The 22,962-nt window shown below is 40.8% G+C and overlaps 1 protein-coding gene across 1 annotated transcript; it reads right to left on the reverse strand.

Moving 5' to 3' along the window:
* Positions 1-15: 15 nt before the first annotated feature.
* Positions 16-22,736, reverse strand: LOC111863211. The gene is made up of 3 exons (XM_023849311.2): positions 22,404-22,736; positions 5,625-7,024; positions 16-1,734 (listed from the first exon to the last, which is right to left on the reverse strand). Exons 1-3 carry the CDS (start codon positions 22,519-22,521, stop codon positions 910-912), a joined length of 2,343 nt encoding a protein of 780 aa, XP_023705079.2. The 5' UTR covers positions 22,522-22,736; the 3' UTR covers positions 16-909.
* Positions 22,737-22,962: the final 226 nt, after the last annotated feature.

Here is a 22,962-nt window from a genome sequence, read left to right on the forward strand (position 1 = left end):
CCTATGTCATCTCCATATACAAGTATGTACCTTCCTGGATCATCACAAATCCTGCAATAATGAATTAAGAATAATGATGATATATACAGCTTCCCCCATATGCCTTAATGGCATAGTGCTTAAATAGTTGAGCACAGGGACAACTTTACCTTTACAGTAGCTGTGTGTACCCAATTGTTATATACAGAGAATTGTATATATGTAGTCCTGTGTTCATTCAAAACATACTGCTAAAACAGCTTACTCTCTTAGGTACAGCACCTTGCACCTAACAAACAATTCCAGTTTCATAAGATTTGAGGTTCTTACAGTGGTGAATATTAAGATTACAGTCTCCCAGATGTGATACTGTATAGTTTGGTAGATAGATATCAACATTCTTCTACCTTTAAGACTGAGGTAACAGGTTCCTAAGAAACGTTGGGTCTGTCGTCCAGACTACACTGCAACACTTTCCAGACAACAGTAATCTTTACAATTTTTTCTTCAAATGAAATTGAAATATCAAAATTTGTTTCGTTGCTGATTTCGGATTGGGTGAAACACTGCAACAGGTTACTTGAAGTAACTAGGACAGTTTCCTCTTTTGATTTGTCTGTTCTTATACTCAAATGCATATATTATCATACTGAAATGCCAGTGTCAACTAAATAATGCAATGGTACCTTGAGATAGCTTTTTCCAGAAGTATCCCACAGGCTCTGAATATGTATTCATATTTAACTGCTATGAAATAGTGGAATTTTTCAATCAGATCAGTGGACACATCAGTAACTTCTCATTACTGCATGCCCCAGTGCAGCTATGGACTGTACTTCATAATAGGAAGTTTCTGCTGTCACTTCTAGCAGATACTGTACCCTCAGAACAGACATATTTCCTTGCTTTAGGTACACAGAAATAACAGTGTTATGCTACAGGATATGCCAGGTCATCAGGTATGACACTGTATCTTATAACAGGAGATGATATCTTGCTTCCATCATCATCACAAAGAGGCCAAGACCTTGGTGGGCATGTTACACATCGCTTGACAAATACTGCCATGCCAAATATTGCAAATATTGAAAGAGAAAATGCAAAGAACATTAATGCTTTGATTCCATCCTGAGCCTGGTGATGCTGCAGGATTGGAGTGCTGGTTTCTGAATGGTTCTTCATTTCCAGTGTGTGTAGAACTTCTTTGATTGGACTGGCACCAGAAGAATTTTCCCCATGGCCTATCAGGCGAATAATGAATCTACCTCTTTCACGTGGCCAATATTGTGTTACGTGCCTCGGATTAGGCAGCAGCCATGATTGGCCTGCAATCTGTAAGTTGTAAAAGGGCGCATCAAACCCACGGAACCATTTCAGAGCATTACCTTGCCAAATGTTTTCAACTGGTATAAAATTACGGTGGTCACTGTTTCTGTCTAAGACCCAAATATCAAGCAGTTTGTCGTATGCTATGAGTAACAATGTCCTGTTGTGGGTATCAACTGTCTGTAGAATTGTCTTGGTTTCATCTGCCCAAATGGAATTCCCATCCTGGTTTCCAAACAGAGCATTAAGCTGCAATTGGCCTGAGGCTTGAAGGGTTGCATTATTAGCATCAATGCTGTATACAAGGCGAGTGGAAGTCGCATTTGTAGCTCCATAAGGTGGACAAAGGATGTACACAATGCTGCCAGTAGATGTGTAACGAATATTAGATGAACATCCTGGCCACAGGGTGCCTTCTTCTATGTAAACCTAAATGAAAACATATCTTTAGCCTGTGTGAATAGTAACAGATAATAAATATTTAAAAGTACCAACTTTCAGCAGTGTCTTGGTCTTCCACTGTAACATTTACATCTCTGCAAGAATCAAGTTATACTATTTATATTATCCATACACGTGTGCTTGAGGAGTTGAATGTATGGCATTGGCCTCAGCTTTAAAAATAGAAGTCAATCAGACATATTTTAGACATGGTTTATAGGATCTGTAGAATGATAACAAGGACTTCCAAGCATAAGTCATAAAGCCTACTTCCTGCCATACCTCACTCTCAGCCAGTAAAATTGAGGGAGCTGCAATTTTAACAGAAGAATTCACAGCTGTTTCTGATGGTGTCCTAACTGCTAACTTTGATGTAAACTTTTCAGAGAACTGATGTCAGTAACAGTAGTACACATCTCTGAATTTGTAACCTTCCCACATAGTGCAAACAAATCTTGTTCTTTTCTGCTTTTCATGACAGTCACTGATAATATTTTGGAGATAATTTTAAGGCATTTACATAGTGTAATTATATAAATCATTCATGTGAGTTTCATTGTACTGATTCCAGCAAAGTGCAATTTTCAGTACAGGTAACACAGTCAACACACTGAGCTCTGAGATTAGTGATTATCATGAATAATGAGGCCACACCATAGCTCAAGCAGCTAGTCACTGCCTTCCCACCACGGTGGCCTGGGTTCGATTCTGGGTCTGGTCAAGTGGGATTTGTGGTGGACAAAGTGGCGCTGGGGCAGGTTTTCTCCAAGTACTTCGATTTCCCCTGCCAATCTTCATTCCACGAATTGCTCCACAATCACCTTCACCTATCATCTGGGGCTGGTACAATAGGTCAGAAGTGTCTGCAGTGCAAGGGACTTAGTCCCACCCCACTAACAATAAAAAAATCATGAATAATTCTTCAGCTGCTGTGCCATAGGGTTTCAGAACATTCTAGAAAGTCTAGATTTGTTGAATTGACAAGATTCCGGAAATTAAAGAAACAGTAGGTGAACAAGATCTGGCCACACATTATGCATAAGTTCATTAAGCAAGACAAGAACCTAACCCTTTGAAACTTTCCTTTTTCTTGCAGCAGAAAGTAAAGGATGGGCTTTATTGTTGATCATAACACAGCAGCCTAGTTTCTGGTAGCTTTATGAGTGTATCATGCATTACTCCCTGTTCTGCACATATTCACAATCATGAAGTAGGATGACAGTGTCAAACAGACTGGATGGAATAGTGTGAAACATCTCCAGACAAGGTAAGAAACTTAGTGTTCATGAATCGGGAGACAGAATGGGCTTCTGATCTTTGAAATTAAGTGTTAAATAGAATTCCAGAAGCAATGGGCATTTCTTGCAATAGTGCGAAGGGCATTATGGGGGGGGGGAGATGCAATTTTACAGAATGCAAACCATTCAGTATGCCACAATAGAAAAGACTCAGAAAGAAAACAAAAACAGGTAGAAAATGTAATAAATGTGTAATTTGTATGACAATTTCATATGACCGAAGATGAACATTCAGTGGAGTTGCCACAGCAAAAATTAATTACCTGGCATACAGCATGTGAAATTTGTGATTTCACAGCAGTAACTATAACGATTATTGTTTTCTGGGATAAGGTGCCATGTAGACTGGAAGACTTTTATAGCATTTGAGAAATGTGTTGCCTCCATTGGGTGAAGGAGGCAGCACATTCCCCCAAAACATAAGCAAACAGCTACCACAATATGCAATATCATATTTCAGAAGACACTGAAACCTTAGAGGCTACAACACTGGAATCGACAAATTCCATTTCTGGTCAAACAAATTCAGATGAATGATCACAAAATGTACCAAATTCCAAAACAGGTATTGGGGAGAGAGACTCAGCAATTAGTTATTGGAGAGGGTGGGTTTCCCCATGCACTTAGACCAGTATTGGTCCATTGTGCTTCCCTCTATGATATTCTACCAGTCTCTTTACCCTACCGATATTGGTGCGTACCATCAGTCCCGACCGAGCCAGCAAGTTTGGCCTCTACTGGCTTGGCGGTATCTATAATGCTTCCCCCATCTATCAGAGGCATTAGAGACTACTGTTGGGTGGGAAATGACCTTGAATTTGGCTCAGTGACCTTTGGAGATATGAGGTTCTTTTACGTGCTGTAAAGGTACGACACGGGACCCACGGCTTAAAGTCCCTCCCGGAGGACTTGTTCCCTGAATTTTTCTACCCTTAAAAATTCCATGACCTCCGCCGGGTTTGAACCCGCATACCACGAGTCATGAGGTGGGAACATTACCTCTAGACTACGGAGGCCACGACTCAGCAATTAAGTGCTAAAGTTATGCTTTTGTGTGGAAGGATTAGATTTTAGAAGCTAAGTAAATAGGAAGTTTAAAAATAAGATCAGGTTGTGAGATTTGGGGTTCTTGAAGCAGTGAATGTCTCCATCTTCAGAAGATGGGGGCAGTAGGTTCCTCACAAACAATATTATCTTTCTACCAGACTACACACCATTACATCCCAAAAGACTAATCATTGTAGTATCACATTCAAATCTCAAGCACGTAAATGAGGGCTGGAAAAGTATGAGAAAGAATATCAGAACTTCAATTGAAGAAAGTGAAGCTTAATTTTTACAGTTTGCATCCTGTTGTATGTTTGATATTCGTGTAAATATTGATACAGTAGTATTTATTTTATCTTCATCTTGAAGATACTTTTATGTTATGTTGATGGTGCAATTTGCATGATTATAGTGAAGCTTATTTTGAGTTAAAGCAGAAGAAACAGTGGCTTGACAAAGGGTGATGATAATTATTAGTTGAAATAGAGCATATTAAGTTCTAATTATTGTAGACTGTAATATAAATAAATTGAGATAATCTGAGCAAAGTAAAACATGAAAATATAAGCTCTTTCAGGAAACTGAAATAAATGAGCTTGAAACAACAGCAAGAATAAGAGCTTTACAGATCTGTGAACAGCCTTATAAAATTACAGTGAAGGCTACTCACCTAGAATTAACTTGGTAAAAGAAAAGATGGTTAATGTACTTGCACATACCCACAATATTTCGACTGGGCTGAAAAATTACTTCTGTCATCTGTTGAGTATATTTATTGTTAATGATGATATGCAGACTGAAATCCATGCAGCTGAAACATTATTAGGTCTGCTTGAGCCTAGTTTTTGTAATAGTGAAATTGCTATTGGAAAGTTCTGCAGAAGTGACCCAAACAGGGGGTACAGACTAAGTTCTAAGATCCACAAACTTGTTCGTTCCATTTGGTAGTAGGAACAACTGACATTGTTTACTGAATCTGTTATAGCGTCTATTTAGAAAGGGGTGAAGAAATCTCACTATAGTAATTATGTGAGAAAGTGTGAATAACCTTAAATGACATATGTAACATGATACTGTCCACCTTGTGGAAATCTATTACTAAACGTGTTAAAAATTATTGTAGCACTTCATTAACACTAACATTTGTCATTTCATTTTAGTAAAAAGACTTAATGCAATGATTACAATGACAGTTTTATGTTGAGTACAAGGCCTAAAATGAGTTACAGTCAATGTTATGACATCATGTCTGCGAATAAATATAGCATGTAAAATATTCCACATACATCCTTGCACTAAATAGTTCCACAGTGAACAAAAGGATATTGTTCATCATGAATAAAAGTATTCTGAAAATTTTTAAAGGCAAAAAGAATACATTTATATATTCAGATGAAGTATTATGTTGATGTCCAAATTATGACAATTGGATTAATGCTGTCTAATAATTTTCTACAGTTGTTATTACTTGAATTCTGTTAAATGCTAAAAATAATTCAGGATTTATTCTACAGTCATATGATTACTATTTACCTTTTGCTGTGCCCAGTGTGATGTTTTAAGATCAAACTGCCACAGTGTTAGAGGAATTACTTTCAGATCAAGTGCTGCAAGCAGCTCATTGTGAGAGTCACACCATGCAACAGGTTGCCCTCTGGATTTTTCATTGGAATCGTCACTAATTTCAAAGTAGGGACAAAATACTTGATTCGAAGTTGAATCACCTGTTGTAACATCAAAGTCTGGCTGTGATTTTTTGTGTGCATCCTTGCTTAGTTTAATATCTCTCTGCTGGATGGTGTGTGTTGTTGTGTTAGCTGAAGTTTGTACAGTTACCTCATCATTGTGGCCCTCAGGCAAGTCACTGTAATTGGTGTTACTAGGAACATTGTTTACTGGGACACCAACATTCTGATGTTTCATATCTGACAGACAGTGTTTACCTGTCTCTAGTACACTGTGTCCTTCATACTGGACAGAAGACTCACTATTGTTCATGTCTCCACTACGTGAGGAGGCACTGATGTGCTCACTGAACAAGCTGCCATTGTCTTTAACAAATTCTTCAGCATTAGGTGTTTGTGTTGGTATACTTCCATTGTTTTCTTTTTTACTACTGTCGAATTTGTAAGAAATTTCTTGATTGCTGAGTGGAGTATTTGATTCTCTGTTGTCCATTTTTATTGAATGTTCTGAAGTTCTGCTTTGAATTTCATCATCTTTTGAGCTTCTTGTATTGTTTCCAGTATTGTCAATGTTACTATAATTGTTGAACTCTTCTTTGAGGTTCAGATTTAATGTGGCATCATTACAACCATCATCAGTAATTTGAATGCTACCGTGGGTAACTGAGAAGTTTCTGGTGTCATTTGTTTCATTTCTGAATGTTCCTATTGGCATTGCACTGTTGTTTTTGGTACTCTGTCCTGTGGATTTTTCTGTGTTGTCACAGCAACACACATAAGCTGTCCATTGTTTATCCTTCAGTTCAAGCTGCCATACTGTGTCACTGCGGGAACTCCTTGGGGCATAAACTGCCAATGACCTCTCATCCAACCCTTTCCCCTCAGTGCGACCACAAAGAACTACACCTGGATTGCTGTTTGAGGTCCCAGTGATTCTTTGAGTGTTTCCATCACTGAAAAGATTTGTTCTTAGAAGGGTCATTCCTCCAGCATTTCCCTTTAGCTTGTTAATAGGGAAAATCTGACTCCATCCCCGAGCGCTGGTGTCATAGCGCCAGAGGTCAGTGTAGATTTTTAGTTTTGTGTTGCTTTTGGTACTCCTTGGTGGTGCCTGACGACCACCAAACAGCCACCAACTACTAGGAGAACTATCAAACCACAGAGATGATCCCATTCTGGCTCCTGGCCCACGAGTCACGTTTCTAATATCTGACACCATCTGCTGTGTCCACTGTTCCCATTGCCATTCTGAAAAATAGAAAAAAATAATAACTTTGTTGCTTTCCATTTCACACTATAGAAGACTTAAAACCATGGACGACCCAAGGATGTTTTCCTGGGGTAGCAGCCAGTTTTTCAAGGGGCGGGCAGAAAACTTGATTTCAAACAATTGAATATTATTATTGTTATTGAGAACAGAAGAATATTAAAAAAAAATATTACTAATATTTGTTATTTCCTTCTTTTCTCCAATTTTGATTTTCTTTTTTTACAAAAACCCAGGTGGGGGGGGAATTTCTGATTTGACCCCCCTCATGCCAGCGCCCATAGTTAGAACTAAGACCCATAAGGGATGGAAGTGAATAGGATATGTCTTTTAAAACCCCTGCTGTTTTCATGCAACTCACCTACACATTGTGCATCATGTTATAAATAAAAAGGAGAAGATCAGGCAGCTGATTCATGTCAGTGTGATTACAGTAAGACCTCACTAATTCGGACTAATTGGCAGTGAATCCTTGTCCAAATTAGTGAAAGTCCGAATTATACGTTTAGGGAAGTTATAAAATTGACTTCATGTGTCTTTTTAAACGCTAGAGCTGTATTTTTAAACTTCGATTGTATAGCATAAAATAAATTTGCTTCTCATAAAATGTAGGTTTTGACATCAGTCTGAAAGCATTCTTGGTAACTCACACCCATAGTATTATTGAGACCGTGTTTAAAAAATGAACTTATTTTGGTTTGTGCTCCTCTTTTGTTCTCTTATTTTACTACATCTTGCTGATCGTGACAATGTGATCAAGGTCATAATGCGCAAAGTAAAACATTCAAATTATCAAGAATTCCGAATTAGCGAAGTCCAAATTAGTGAGGTTTCACTGTAAGTATATCTGAATATATAAGATAAAGTTGTCCATATGCTTAAGTAATTAAGCACTGTGCCATGAAGGCATATGTGGTGTGGTTGTATAGACCCAAGTAGGAGCTATATATGTATGAGGGCTTAGTCAGGGGACTAACATCAGCTTTTCCTTGCCAGTTAGAATTCAATTGATGCTCCATATACATCCATCATAATAATCTTGCCTAATAGTCTTTGAGGTTTTTCTCAGTCTCTCCAGTCAGATGCCAGGATAATGCCTCAGTTAGATCATGACCGTTTTCCCTCCAAGTTCTTTTAACTAATCATTCATGATTCATTCATTTGACACTGCTCAAGCTATTGAAAGTGTTGCTAAATAACTAACAGAAATTTATATTCATCATCATCTTGAGCTAGGCCTATTTGAGGGAGCAATGCTCATAGAATCTGTCTCACCCAGATGTTATCATCATTATTCACCAAAACTAGTGGAGTATTACGGCGCATACGGACCAGTTTCCAAACTGAAATGAAAGCTACTATTCAACAGGCGTTCTTTTTCAACGGTTCTTCCAGACCATTCAGGGCCCAGGCATCTTATTCAGTTCCGTAATCATTTCTCACAGACAGTAGGACTCCTTGGACGAGTGATCAGCCCATCACAAGGCCTATACCTAAACGCAGAACACAAACAGGATAAACGCATACACACACTAAACAACCATGCCCTGAATGGGATTCGAACCCACGATCCCAGCCTCCGTGCAAATGAAGACAGTTAATGCGCTAGACTGCGCAGCTATTGTGGCCCGCTTTTCAGTATTAAGGTGTTATTAATCCAGTTTTCTTTCAAGTTTTATAATGACTTCGTTTAGAGAGTTCTTTGAGAAAGCAAGTTTTCTGGGCTGGTACACAAAAGAATAAATTGCAGTGCTATAGGAAACACGTTCACATCAGGTTTCCTAAAGACTGATACAGCCATTCAAAGTTAGTTCACACCTAGACACAGAGGTAATTTCATAAGTCTACTTTTATTTTTTTTTTCAAAATAAGGAAAGTGGGCTAAAAGTGAGTTCCGAGCAAAACTGATGAAGCCTGCTTTGCTATTGAATAGATTGCAAATCGACTACTTTTATTATTGTGTAGGATCTGAAATTCTCACAGCCGTGCTTAAAAAGAGTTCCATCGTCTGGGATATAATGCCGTGTACTCCGTTAAGGGCCAACTGACGTTTCGGAAGAACATGTCGCCTCCGTCTTCAGGGCCAAAGAATAAACCCAGCATGAAGCAGTTAGCAAGCAAGAAGTGTCGATTGCTTATTACTGGTTTCTTGTTTGGCCTACTCTTCGACGCTGAAAATGTAGGTAGTACCTTCCTCTGAAATGTCTGTGAACTTCCATGGGACTGCATGGCGTTTCATCCCAGAATACAACACTTTTCTTAATTACGCTGTGAGAACCTTAGACCAAAGAAAAATATTCTTAATTATCTTTATACACGTTCCGAAAAAGAAATGGCCCTTCAAATTACTATTCCGCACTTCATGAGATCTGATATTAGGCTAAGTTGTGTACCATTTCCTCTAAGCCAAGTTTCGTTTTAATGAAACGGACGTACATCTTTATTTCCATTTAATAGTCCTGGATGCAAATTATAAGAAACATCTGCATGTTTCATGTCCTAAACTGTCTGCTCGGTTTGGATGGAATTTAATATGGAGCTATACATTCCAGTGCTCTATGAAGGTTTCATTTGAACTGAAAGCATCCCAGTAGAACTAAAACTTTTCACAAGACCCTAAGTGTTTTCCTTTTTGTTTGCCTTTTAATATAGGCCTCAATTAATATCTAAAAACATTTCAAATGCAAGTTAAAGACATTAATGAGATATAAACATATGCCTCATGTCATGTGTGCCTAAATATTTCTTCACGGTGAACTCCTTTCCATAAATTTTATCAGATACTTTTCACTGTATGTAATACGATGTTAGGTATCATTTCTTCCTTCTTTTTCTTCTCCAGCCAGAGTTTAATGAGGTGTATAAACTTCAGGCTTCGCCATTTTAAGTCTGAAGTTTATCTAAATAATATGTAAACATTCAGTTCCTACCGCATAGAAAAGACACCGCGTTGGCATTGCAAATACCAGTCGAATAATGCTGTTTAGGGAAATGCTCGCTGCTTACAGTGAGACTCTTAAGAAACCCATAGAGGGGATGGACAAAATAATGGAAACACTACAGATACCACTATAAACATTTCTTTATTAATATGGTGATGGACCACCTTTTGCCTTCAATACAGCCGCAGTCCTTCTTGGAATGGACTCGTACAAGTTTTAAACAGTCTCTAACGGAACTTTATACCATTCCTCCTGAAGAACATCTTCAAGTTGCTTTAGAGATGTTGGAGATGGGAATCTGTTCCTCACTCTAGTCTCCAAAAGTGACCAGAATGGTTCAGTGATGTTCAAATCTGGTGATAGTATTGGCCAGGAAAGGTTAAGTTCACCTTCATGCTCTTCAAACCATAACTGAACACTTCCAACTGTGTGAATAGGGGTATTGTCGTCTTGGAAAACTGTATCATCGTTCGGAAATAACGTCTGTATCATGAGATTTACCCAACCTGTCCACCTACTCCCTTGCAGTTATTCGTCTATGAAGGGTAATAATGGGGCAACAGAATACTGTACCATGGTATTGCTGCCCAAACCATCACAAAATGTCCCCTGGTTCATTGTTGAAACCACGCATTTCGGCTTGTAGGCTTCAATGTGTGTTCGCCAAACATAAACTCTTCCTGACGTAGGAAACAGTGTGAAGGACGACTCATCTGTTAATATCACGCTTTACCAGTAGGTTTTGTGACAATGACACCATTGTTTACGCATCTGAGCATTCTTTCAGTAATCTGAGATTTAGCAATTGCAGCCCTACTATGGATGTTGGATTTGTGAACCTTACGTTGGACAGTTTTTGTGGAAACTGGGTCTTCAAGATAAATATTCAGTTCTGCTATCCTGTCACCTGTGCTGCAGTAGTTCTGTGCTTTCTTTTTTAATTCTTCTCAATGTACGCTGACCTCTTTCTGTCAATGTTAATTTTTGCCCACTGTTCTTCTTCGTTGATGTTGCCTTCGCATGATTCATATATGCCAGTATAACCTTAGAAATTGTCACTCCCGATACACCTAATTATATGGTAGTTTTTGTCATAGATGCTTAGCTAAAGGCGCACTAACAATCTGTCCTCTTTAAAAATCGGACTGGTCTCACATTTGCCTATTCCTTCTCACGTTCTGCCACTCAGCACGATCACTAATGCACTTACGTCACGTAAGTGCATTAGTGAGCACTACAGCATGTAAACAAACGGAAGAATAACATTCAGTGTTGCTAATTGAAGTTTCATCAATGTAGCCAGCACAAATAATTTATATTTCTCAATTTCATAGTGTTTCCATTATTTTGTCCACAATCTCTGGATAAAATTTGGTCTTTATGTTCTATATATATATAGAGAGAGAGAGAGAGAGCAATTACTGTACTTTGAAAGGTAATAAAGACATATGTATTAGCAAGATTCAATACTGAAAGGTTCTATTAAGACAAATTTGGAGTGTGGGGTGTCGCCTTGTACGAATGTATGGACAGACACACATACGTGGTTCATTTAGTCTCATTATAAAACGGTCTTTTAAATAGTGCCGATCAGTCGTAAACAAGAGTAACAGATGATGGAGTTACTTAAATTCCAATAAAGATTTCTTGTGGTACTGGTATCTCTAGCCCTGGACATGCAGATGTCACTGTCCCATTCTAAACATCGTGGTTTGTACCGTGCTGACCCGCCGCACTGCGTAGTGAGTTAGGCTGCCTACCATCCCGGCGGTGTTCTCTGCAGAGGTGGGCTTCCACGGAAGTACTGTGTATGGATCCTCGTTACCGTGTCTAAATGGTTTCACTGGAAATTTAATTTCCGTCCGAATAGCTGGATGTTATTATATCATGATCCCAAAAATAAAGAAGTGAATAAATTTACAGTTAAAACGTTAATACGGACTATATTTCGTGTAAAATATCATTTACCGCACATCTTAAAACGGTTACTTATACTGGAGAACTGGTACGACGTTTTGTTGTTGTAAGTTCTATAATTGATATAATGATTTTCCATGCACGCAGATAAACAGTAAACTGAATAATCGTCCCCACTCTTTCATAATTCACAATGCCCGTTTCATTCTCTAGAAGTTACGACAGCCCATTCGTAGCACGTGAAATGAATGGCTATGAATTGTACGATATTGGCTCCTGTCACTAGCTGGGACATTCAAAACAGTTATCTTTGTCAGCATATGCAGTCCTCTCTCCTTCATATCCAATAGGTTCTTTTTGGGGGGGGGCTCTTTCCCTGAGAATAAGGCAACCAGAAACTCCACACCTCCCTACACCATGTTGAAGTAATATACATGCGTACGTTTTGGAAGACGAGGACACCGATATGAAGATGATATTAAAATGGTAATGATAAATTTGTCCTTGTGCTTAATTAGTTAAGCACTGTGCCGTGAAGACATAGAAGTATGTAAGGTGTGCAACAAAATGGTTCCTATATAATTAGCTGATATGAACTGCATTAAACTGGCTAACGATGTAATCCAATGGTAGGATTTTATGAGGAGTGTAATCTTTAGAGTTCAGAATAAGGGAGAGTACTCTTTTCCACGAACACAATTTCTTTGCACACTCTCTGAAATTTGTATAGGCATTGCTACAAAATGGCCGTGTATGGGATTGCTTTCAGTCCTATAATCGTGAAAATGTAGAGATTGGCGGGCTTATTAAAAATAAAGTTGTCCCTGTGCTTAAGTACGAGTATCCTGCCTTTTTTTTTTATTCGCTTAGTGGGGGGTGGAATCCAACTGGGTCCACTCGGCACGGAGGCAACTGATTGGCCTATTGTACCTGCCCCGGGTGATTATGGTGATGGAGAATTTGGTGGAATGAAGATTGGCAGGGGAAACCTAAGTACTCGGAGAAAACCCGCCTCAGCGCCACTTTGTCCACCACAAATCCCACTTGACAAGACCCGGGATCGAACCCGGACCGCCGCGGTGGGAAGCCAGCGACTAACTACTTGAGCTATGGCGCGGCCTAGTAGCATGCCTTGGAGATGGGCAAGGAAATGGAGATATGTTTACAACCATTCTTATCCTCGGCAATATATGGAGATGAGTGGTCAGCTTCACCTTCCGGTCACTGTGCCTCTATGTAAGCGTCCTTTTACCCACGGGGTATGGACATGAAACGGCCAAACAGCTTGCCTGGACGCAGTTGCTACAAGAGAAATCTGTACCTGTTTGGAATTCAACCCTTTCTGACCAGGCCTAGCCAGTCACGGTCTTACTGTTACAATCCTGGTGCATACAAACAGAACATCTAGTTACCAGTTGCAATGGCCGCGCCATAGCTCAAGCGGTTAGCCTCTGGCTTCCAACCGCTGCGGCCCGGGTTCGATCCCGGGTCTGGTCAATTGGGATTTGTGGTGGACAAAGTGGTGCTGGAGCGGGTTTTCTCCGAGTACTTCGGTTTCCCCTGCCAATGTTCATTCCACCAAATTCTCCATCATCATAATCACCCGGGGCAGGTACAATAGGCCAATCAGTGGCCGCCGTGCAGAGTGGACCCAGCTGGACTCCACCCCCCACTAAGCGAATTTAAAATAAAAATTGTACCAGGTGTAATAGTTATATTTCCACAAATCGATTATGCTGATAATTGTCATGAGGTCATTGTAGAGAGAAAATGAGATGGCGAACCTTCGAAGGATACTTTTAAGGACATTACTGTTACCAGATCCTAAAGGGTACCGACGATGGTGTATAATACTCAGAATTATTGGATTTTTGGACTTTATCCAGCGTCCGATATTCTAGAAACTAGGAAACTGGATCTGTTTCCGACCTCAGGTGAAGGGGGAAGACGCCTACTCAGTTGGGTCCCTTAGAAAGAGCTAACCTTAATCACTGGACCCAACTGAGTAGGTGTCTTCCCCCCTCACCCTATGACGGAAATAGATCTAGCTTCCCAAACATTCTCTTCTAGTTTCTAGAATACCGGACGATGGACAAAGTCCAAACACTCAGTAATTCTGACTATTGTTAGCGCCTTCTTTGGAATGCTGATCTTCCTAGATTTTCTTTAAACGTCATCAACTCTAAATAATTTTAGTTCTGCTCAAGGGAAATTTCAGGACCGTGGGAAGCAATCACGTACGCTTGTGTTGCGACTGAGAACGCTGTGATGATTAATGGGTTGAAAAAGACTCGCAGGCGTCAGTCAGTTGTATCATTGTCATGGAGACGGGATGAGGGAAGAGAATTCTGCGTGTCGTTATGGTAACCTGATCGATGCGGCGGGTAGCAGGAGCAAATCGACCCTTCTGTACGGAGCTGGTCACTTGGAAACGCGAGTGTCACGTGTCGGATCGCACCTAATTGGGAAAGACGGGTCTGACCCCTAGCGTCTACATCTGCCTACATTCTTCGCTGTGTGAAATTGAAATGAAGATTCGCAAAATAAAAGCTCCACAAGCTTTCTTATATCCATTGGAATATTCTAGAAGAAAACTCTTAGACAACGTGTATTCCTAGCCCACCTTCCCTGTGCTGGAAAATGAAAGGCTTATGGGAGCTCAATGCTGTCTGTGAATCCCCTGCATTAACTTTTGAAAGCCTGAACCAGTCTTTATGACACTTGTTATGTACGTATATGATGGCACCTGAGCCTTTCTCAGTGGCGTAATTCAGAGCGTATTTGTATGTGTATCTCTCCTGTCGTTGCTAGGCAAAATCTCGGTAAAGCATATCCTTCCTTTCATTGCTAGACAACGGCTCGGTAAACACGTACCCGCGGAAACGAACGCACGCAACAATAGGAGAATTGTTTGACGCGTGTGTCTGTGTATCTGTCCTTGTATCCCACCATCGTCTCTAGGTAACAGCTTGGTAAAGGCGTTCCCGCTGTTACGAAGTGTTGCTAGAGACGTAGTTTTCTATGAGGTACGTGTCGAATCAAAGGAAAGTAAGCGATTAGTTCTTCCCAGAATTTCAAGTTCTTTTGTGTGATATGTCAACTCATTTCTTCTCTCCACACTTCTTTTTGAGAAGTTAATCTTCAGAAAATTTTGGGCAATTGTCGGCTTTCAGTAACGTTATAAATTCTGCTTCTTTCCAAGACCTTGGAAAATGTGTCAGCAAAGGATGTGATTAAATAAATGTGTCAGATATACCAGTGGCCTTCTTGGAAGATGCCTGAGACATTCGTTTTGAATATCATCAAGCCCACAAGCCTTTCTAATTGATGAATGTGACAGGGTCTTACTTTTCCCAAGGAGTTGTCGTCTGCGGATTTGAGCAGAGCTTGGAGTCTATTCACCTCCCGTCGCTCGTGGTTTTCGTCACACTGGTCATGAGATGTGAACTGGTTTCTAAACAATCCGCAATTGTTGACTGTCTCGTTCGGGTGATATATCATTCCTAAAGGGCCATGATTAGCGGTTGGTGCCTTTGTTCCATCCACTTTCTTAAGGGATTTCGCAAAAGATCACAAAGCTTGAGATGTGACCTCATTTTCCCTTGTTCGAGTGCCTTTCTACGGGTTATTCGTCTGATGGTTTTGGCGACCCCATTAACTGCTGTTTTACATGCCAGATCCCGGGTTACTTGCCACAGCTTCCTTGCCCCCCCCCCGCTTAGGTTTTAGCAGACTCTTCTTATTAAGGTCCGAAAGTGTAATTTTGCTTGTTGATAGCTTGTACGCCGAAGTTACAGAGGCAGAAAAGTAGAGGGCCGCTTTATCGGCTTCTTCCCCCGAGTTAATTTGGATACTAGGTTAAATTAATTCAAAGCCCAGGCTTTGAAACCGTTCCCAATCTGTGAATTTGTTAACTGCGTCCGAAAGATTCCTAGTCCTAACGTGATACATCAAGTGGAAAAGATTGGTAGGTGATCTGAGTCCAGAATGTCAGAGACAATGACTTCTGACAGCCAGACATTCTTGTGTACAACAATATCGAGCAGGTCACCATTTCCCGTAGGAGAGTAATTTATGGGACACTTTGGTGCTGAAATTCCAAACTCCTTTATATGCAGTAAATTTAATAGTTTCTCGCATGAAGTCTTGGAAACTACGCTGTTCCAATATGGATATTTAGCATTCGGATCTCCTGCCAGTAGCGACTTATGTCTAAAGCTTAAGAGCTCAATGATACCAGCATCATTCCTTCCGTGGTCTGGTGACTTACAGCAGTTCACTATTACAAATCGATAAGCAAACCGCTGTGGCCTCTATTGAAACAAGGGAAGTCAGGTCTGCACGGTTATGGTGAATGCCTCTTCTAAGTGCAACGGCAGTTTTTTTCTTTTCTTCCCGGGAAGCGGTCAGTCCAATGAAAGTGATAATTTGGAATAAAGAACCTCTCACGGGGTTTGAGACGTTTCTCTGAGAACAGAGCCATGTCTGTGTGTAAGTCTTGCAGCTGATTACTGGGCTCATAACTCTGCTTCCAAATACCATTTGCATGAGCGGCCTATGATCTCTAGCAGCCATTTTGTTTCATTAAGTTATTATTTTTTTTATTGCTAGTAGCGTGGGACTAAGTCCCTTGTACTGCGGCCACTTCTGGTCTATTGTACCAGCCCCAGATGATAGGTGAGGGTGATTGTGGAGCAATGGTGAAATGAAGATTGGCAGGGGAAACCGAAGTACTCGGAGAAAACCTGCCCCAGCGCCACTTTGTCCACCACAAATCCCACTTGACCAGACCCGGGATCGAACCCGGGTCGCCGCGATGGGAAGCCAGCGACTAACCGCTTGAGCTATGACGCGGCCTTCATTAAGTTAAGTACAATTATTTGTAGTGCGGCTATGCGGTAGCGTATTTGTTTGAGATACTATAGTAAAATCCGGAAGGTCGCGGGTTCGATCCCCGATGAGGTCATTGGATTTTTCAGTTTACCTAATCCTTCTAGCCGCATTATGACCCTGGGATCGAATCAGCCTCTAACGTAAACGAGTGCCAGCAATCTTCCTGGAAGTAAAAGGTGGCCGTCGCGTAGGGCTGACAAACCTCATCGCCAACTGTGAGTAGGCTGTATGGAAAATGTAGGAACCGCCTCAACCCTGTGGACCTCCACGGTGTTACAGGAATAGCTTTATCTTTTTTACCATTACCGTTTTGTAATGAGCACTATTTTGTCTTTCTCTGACACGGCATCACTGAGCTTTATGATGATCTGTTGCACTACTGTGGCGACTGTTAACATGTTATTTTTAGACGAACTGACAGACCTTTAGTGTTTCCGCTGGTCTGCGGACCAGTGAGTGAGAGAACCCCTGTCTTACATGATCAGTACTGATACCCACCTCCACCGGTCCATCCATAACATCCTTGTACTGGTAACACGTAGAAGAGAGAGATGATAGGAAGTGGGAAGGAGAAGATGCTGCTTCTACAGCTGTAGGGATTGATTTTGAAGTTGGTTGCACGTAACTGCGCTCTAGTGGCGCCTCTCCTCCGATGATACACAAGTCTTCGTATTTCAACCAACAATCGAAGATTAACTGATTATCTAGCCAGAGAGATCTGTACTTATAGGAAGGATTTACGAGTTAAAAAATCTGAAGTGTTAGGATAATAATTAATTTTGGAAGAACGTACGTCCGTTTCCAATGCCCGTATGGTCTCAGACGCACAACATTAAGCCACTTACACGCTTTAGTCGCGGGTTTGAAATCCGGTCAAGTATGAATACCAGAATCCTTTAAAAAATTTTTAAATTGTTGTGGTTATTACTATCATACTTTATCAAATTACTTATTTCACTCTGATTCACTCCTATAAGTTACAACCTTTGAGAGAAACTTTGAAATCAGTTCTTTATTGGAGTCCGTCGTAACGCAACAGCATAATGGTCAAGATTAACATTACCTTAGTTACATGTTTCGACTTTTAAAGCCATCATCAGACAAAACACATGATTACTATGTTCACACGCTATTGAACTGCAATTTCATTATGATATGAAAGCTGGATACTTGATAACTGTTACATTATAAAATACATTGTATAAAATTGCAGTGAATTGTAGACTTATTAGGAAACGAAAGTTATGGAGTAAAATAAGGTTAAAACTCTTCACGTGATATTGCATATCATCAAGTCAGTTGTTGCAGTCTTGTTACGTATATTCCTGCGGACATAATGGTATATTCTAGACTTGTATACATATAGTAAACTGTATACAGTGTATAGTGTAGATCTTTGCATTTTTTACCCCTGCCATGCTTGCTACATTCCCCGCTCATCTCATCCTCCTTGATTTGATCACCCTTGTGATTGAGTTAACCACATCTTAATGGAAATAGTACTGCTACGCAATAGTACATATGTATCTACTCAATAAACATAATTTTATCCACCTTTCTGTTACTTTGTCTTAAATCCTCATGTTCTTCTCAAAATTTCAATCGGATAGGGCGAGAGACCAACGTCACACCCGTACAAATATAGAGAAGCACAATATTAAAGTAAAAGTAAAGGTATCCCTGCTACAGACCGCGGAAGGGCCGCGCCATAGCTCAAGCGGGTAGTCGCTGGGCTCTCACCGCGGCGGCCGGGATTCGACCCAGGTTCTCGTCAACTTGGATTTGTGATGGACAAATTGGCGCTGGAGCTGGTTTTCTCCGATTACTTCGGTTTCCCCTACCAATCTTCATTCCACCAAATTCTCCATCATAATCACCCGGGGCAGGTACAATAGGCCAATCAGTGGCCGCCGTGCCGAGTGGACCCAGTTGGACTCCACCCCCCACTAAGCGAATTAAGAAAAAAACAGGCCGCGGAGGCCCATAGGGATGTTGAGGTTCCCACATTTTCTAGACAATCGGCTCATAGATGTCGGCAAGGTTGTCAGCCCTACGTGCCAGCCGCCCCTTACCCCCAAGAATATTCCTGGTACTCATTTCTGTTAGAGGCTGAGTCGACCCCAGGGCCACAGTGCGGCTGGAAGGATTACGTCAATTGAAAAAAATCCAATTATCTAATCAGGACTTGATCCCGCGACCTTCCGGTTTGTAGCACAGTGCCTCAACCAACTACGCTACCACGTGTCCCGAGCATAATATTATGGTTACGTATAATTTAATCATTAAGTTTGTAGATAGGAAACACTGAGCAAAATGGCTAAACCGATAGCTCTTCAGACTTGTATTCGGGATATGACCAGTTCGAATTTCGACCGGGACATCTGTTACCTAACTGAAGTTTTCATGGTTTTCTCCAGTCCCCCAAGGCAGATCCTGGAATAGTACTGTAAAATTAGTCCTTGACCGCTTCCTTCCACATCCTTCTCAATTCATTACTCACTGTCATCCAATCATTCAACGCTATGTAATGTGAGATTCTGATAGCATCGTCAAAAAAGCCTGAAAATGAATATAAGGCGGGCTGATAAACTAAAGCTGAACCGGCCGCTAGAAAGCATTCTCCGAATTTAGTATCCTCTTAGTTTCTTCATGAATGCAATTTTGACGTGTGATGCATCGGTGTTCTAAGCGCCCATGGGCCCAAAACATTTCGACCAGGCACGACAAAGAGTTTTCTCGTCTCCCCCAATGAACCTACAAACAACGGATACCTCCGGACTCAGAAAGAGATTGTACTGCGGCTCGTCGAATGTAGGCAGTCTGCAGTTCGTTAAGTGAATGTTGTATGGGAGAGAGAGCAGTATGGATACTGGGGAGACTAAAAACAGAGGCAACGTACTATCTCTACATCACATCTTATCGCCCTTCAATGCAAATGCAGTTCGATTTCTCATTACGGTGTCCCAATTACTTCAACTTATCCATATTTTCAAATAAGCAGACCAGAAGAGTATTTATAACTTTTAATTCCATTCCCTCCTGATTTACTTAAAAGTTCCTAAGATGGCTTCTAAATTGAAGGTTCAAAACAATGAAGCACATTATAGATTAGGAAATGCATCGAATTTTTCGTGGGATTCGTTGAAATATATTTTGACTGGGTGAACTAGTTTCATGTCTATGCAAAATTCAATGATAATACTGCACAGAACTTTTTTCTTAACGAAGAAACAGCTGATGCGCTATTTTATTTTACTTCAGTTTTTTTTCAATATTTTATCACTATATCGTCAATTGTGTCGAAATTCACGCTGATAATCCACAACAATTTCGTCTACATGTAGCTAACCTTGAGAGAATAATGGAGGAATATATTTTCACAATTTAGGGCTAACTATAGATGGGGTATGAATTGGTGAATGGATTTATTTACCACTTATACATGTCATTCGGACCTATGTACTAGTAATTACAGCATTATTGCTGATATCCACAATTTACTAATCACCGCAGCAGCCGCTAAGCCTTCTAACAGCCTTCCGTTTCTCCAACAGAAGTACCCTAGCAACGGCTTCTAACAGTAGAGATTCTTCAGCTTCCCGCGCTCAGGTCCTCTTGTCACAGCCGCCCGTGCAGAACTCTTGTCCACTGTCAGCTCAACTGTAGCGCCATCTCTTCTCAGCCTCCCTTACAGAGCTCAAATAAACTACCAACCCTCAACTCTCAACTGAATTGGTTGCCCCAATTCTCTACTTTATAGCCACTTTTCGCGGACCTAATAGAAAACTCGATTATTGTAAAGGCGTGTTTACCGATCCGTTGCTTCGAAACAGGTTGCTTAACCCCGTTTTGCTATTGTTGCGGGTGTCATATAGCAACGGCCGCTATTTACGGAGCCACCACTTAGCAACGGGTCTATATGCCACAATATTTTTTAGTACTAGACAAACCTAAGTAAAATCCCAATACAAACATTGAAATTATACGTAAGTGAACAAATATGAGTATATGAGTTGCGCCAGTCTGCTTGCACCTGTTCTCACTGTCTCTTCGCTTGCGGATTTTCTCATTTTCCTTCTACCCTGAAGATGGTGGCGATACGTTCCTCCGAAACGTCGGTTAACACCACATCTACACGGTGCCACATCCCAGAAGACTGCTTTCTTCATATTAATGTACGTTTGCCTAGTAAATATGTCCAATCTTTGATGTTCATTTTCCCGAAACGTAAATGTCAGATGCACCTGATTTGACTCGTAAATATGACGACCTTCACTCTGTCATTCAATGTCTGTCTCAGTGCCTAACTTCTACGCCTTATTCCAATGTGTTATTTCAATTTGGGAATATTAAAAATGACCTTCATGTAGCTTTAAACCAACATACGTTTATCACTATATTTTTTTTTCCTGAAATTGGGTATTTTGCCCAACGTGCTACATAACTCTAATGTTAATGTGACAATAACGAATGAATGAATACCTCAAATTTACGCCACGTGTTATGGCCACACAGACAGTAAGGTGGCGTTAATATGCCATTAGTCATTCGTGTTTGCTCCATGTCATTACATACTTACTTACTCATGGCGCTGAGCCCTTCTTGAGGAGCCGCCAATTGTGCAGATACTCAAGAATTTCCCAGCATTTTATGGAACCCGAAAGTTCATTACAATGTTCACAAGAACCCTCCACTGGTCCCTATCCTGAGCCAGATCAATCCAATCCATACCATCCAATCCTATCTCTCTAAGATCCATTTTAATATTGTTCACCCACCTACGCCTTGGTCTTCCCAGTGGTCTCTTTCCTTCTGGTTTTCCCACCAGTATCCTTTATAAATTCCTCTTCTACCCCATTCGTGCTACATGACCTGCCCACCTCATCCTCCTTGACTTGATCATTCTAATTATACTTGGAGAAGAGTACAAGTTATGAAGCTCCTCATTATGCAGTTTTCTCCAACCTCCTGTCACTTCATCTCTCTTCGGTCCAAATATTCTCCTCAACACCCTGTTCTCAAACACCCTCGGTCTATGTTCCTCCCCTAATGTCAGAGACCAAGTTTTACGCCCATGCAGAACCACAGGCAAAATTATAGTTTTGTATATTCTAATTTGTATGTTTTTGGAAAGCAGGCGAGAATTCAAAAGGTTCTGGACTGAATGGTAGCAAGAAAAACCCGAGTTAAATCTCCTCATAATTTCCTTGAATCAGGGTCTGGTTTGTTAACGTCGTGCCCAAATATCTGAACTGTGCCCATGTCATGACAAACTTAATGCCATGTGGCATTGTCGTATGACGTCGGTCCTTTAAATTTGCCCCAGCGTGCTGTGTAACAACACATAATACCCCGATGCACTAACATGGAATATTAATTAGTAGTGCAGCAGCACTACTCTGAGATATTAATCCTCCAGGTTTACCCCCAACGTGGTACATAACAACACTTTCGCTTAGACACTAATATGCGATATTGATTCCTCAGCTTATCCAAAACCTGCTAGTAATGACACTAACACTATTGAAGTATTAACGGTCAATCTCAATTAATCGTCTCTGTAGGCAACATGTATCCCAACAGTGGGCGTGGCCCAGAGTCAACTCACCTGCCACGTAGCCCCTATCAGCACCTGTGGGCCCCGAATGGAGGTCGGCTTCTTGTGCCCCAGCCTTCACTCCCACGATACACATAATAACCACGGCCAACTGTACTGTCCACCTCATTGTTGGGGGCCTTCTACTAGCTACCAGCGCTACAGCCGTACTGCTCGGGTAGCCGGGCTTTTAGGCACCCAACCAGTCCCGCGCATGCCATGTTGCTCCGTAGTGTAAAATTCAGACACAAACATGACAATCTGAGGACACCAAATAATCCGTAACATCACTACACCTGCTACTGATTTACACAATGTTTATGTATACTTGTGTTCTGTGTGGGTATAAAATGTGGTCACTCAACCTGAGCGAAAAGAATAGATGGGTGGGTTTAGAAATAATTGCTAAAATGACCTAAGATATATAAAATGTCGGGAAAGGAGGTAAAGTATACATCACAATTTGTAATTGTTATGTAATATTGTTACAGTCATTTAATCAAGGGTGCCATAGGCGAAACATGGGGACGGTAGCACGCACTGGGGAAACAAGAAAGTAAGACGAAATTTG

The sequence above is a fragment of the Cryptotermes secundus genome, unplaced genomic scaffold (genome assembly GCF_002891405.2).
Source record: "Cryptotermes secundus unplaced genomic scaffold, Csec_1.0 scaffold665, whole genome shotgun sequence".
NCBI classification, from domain to species: Eukaryota; Metazoa; Arthropoda; class Insecta; order Blattodea; family Kalotermitidae; genus Cryptotermes; species Cryptotermes secundus.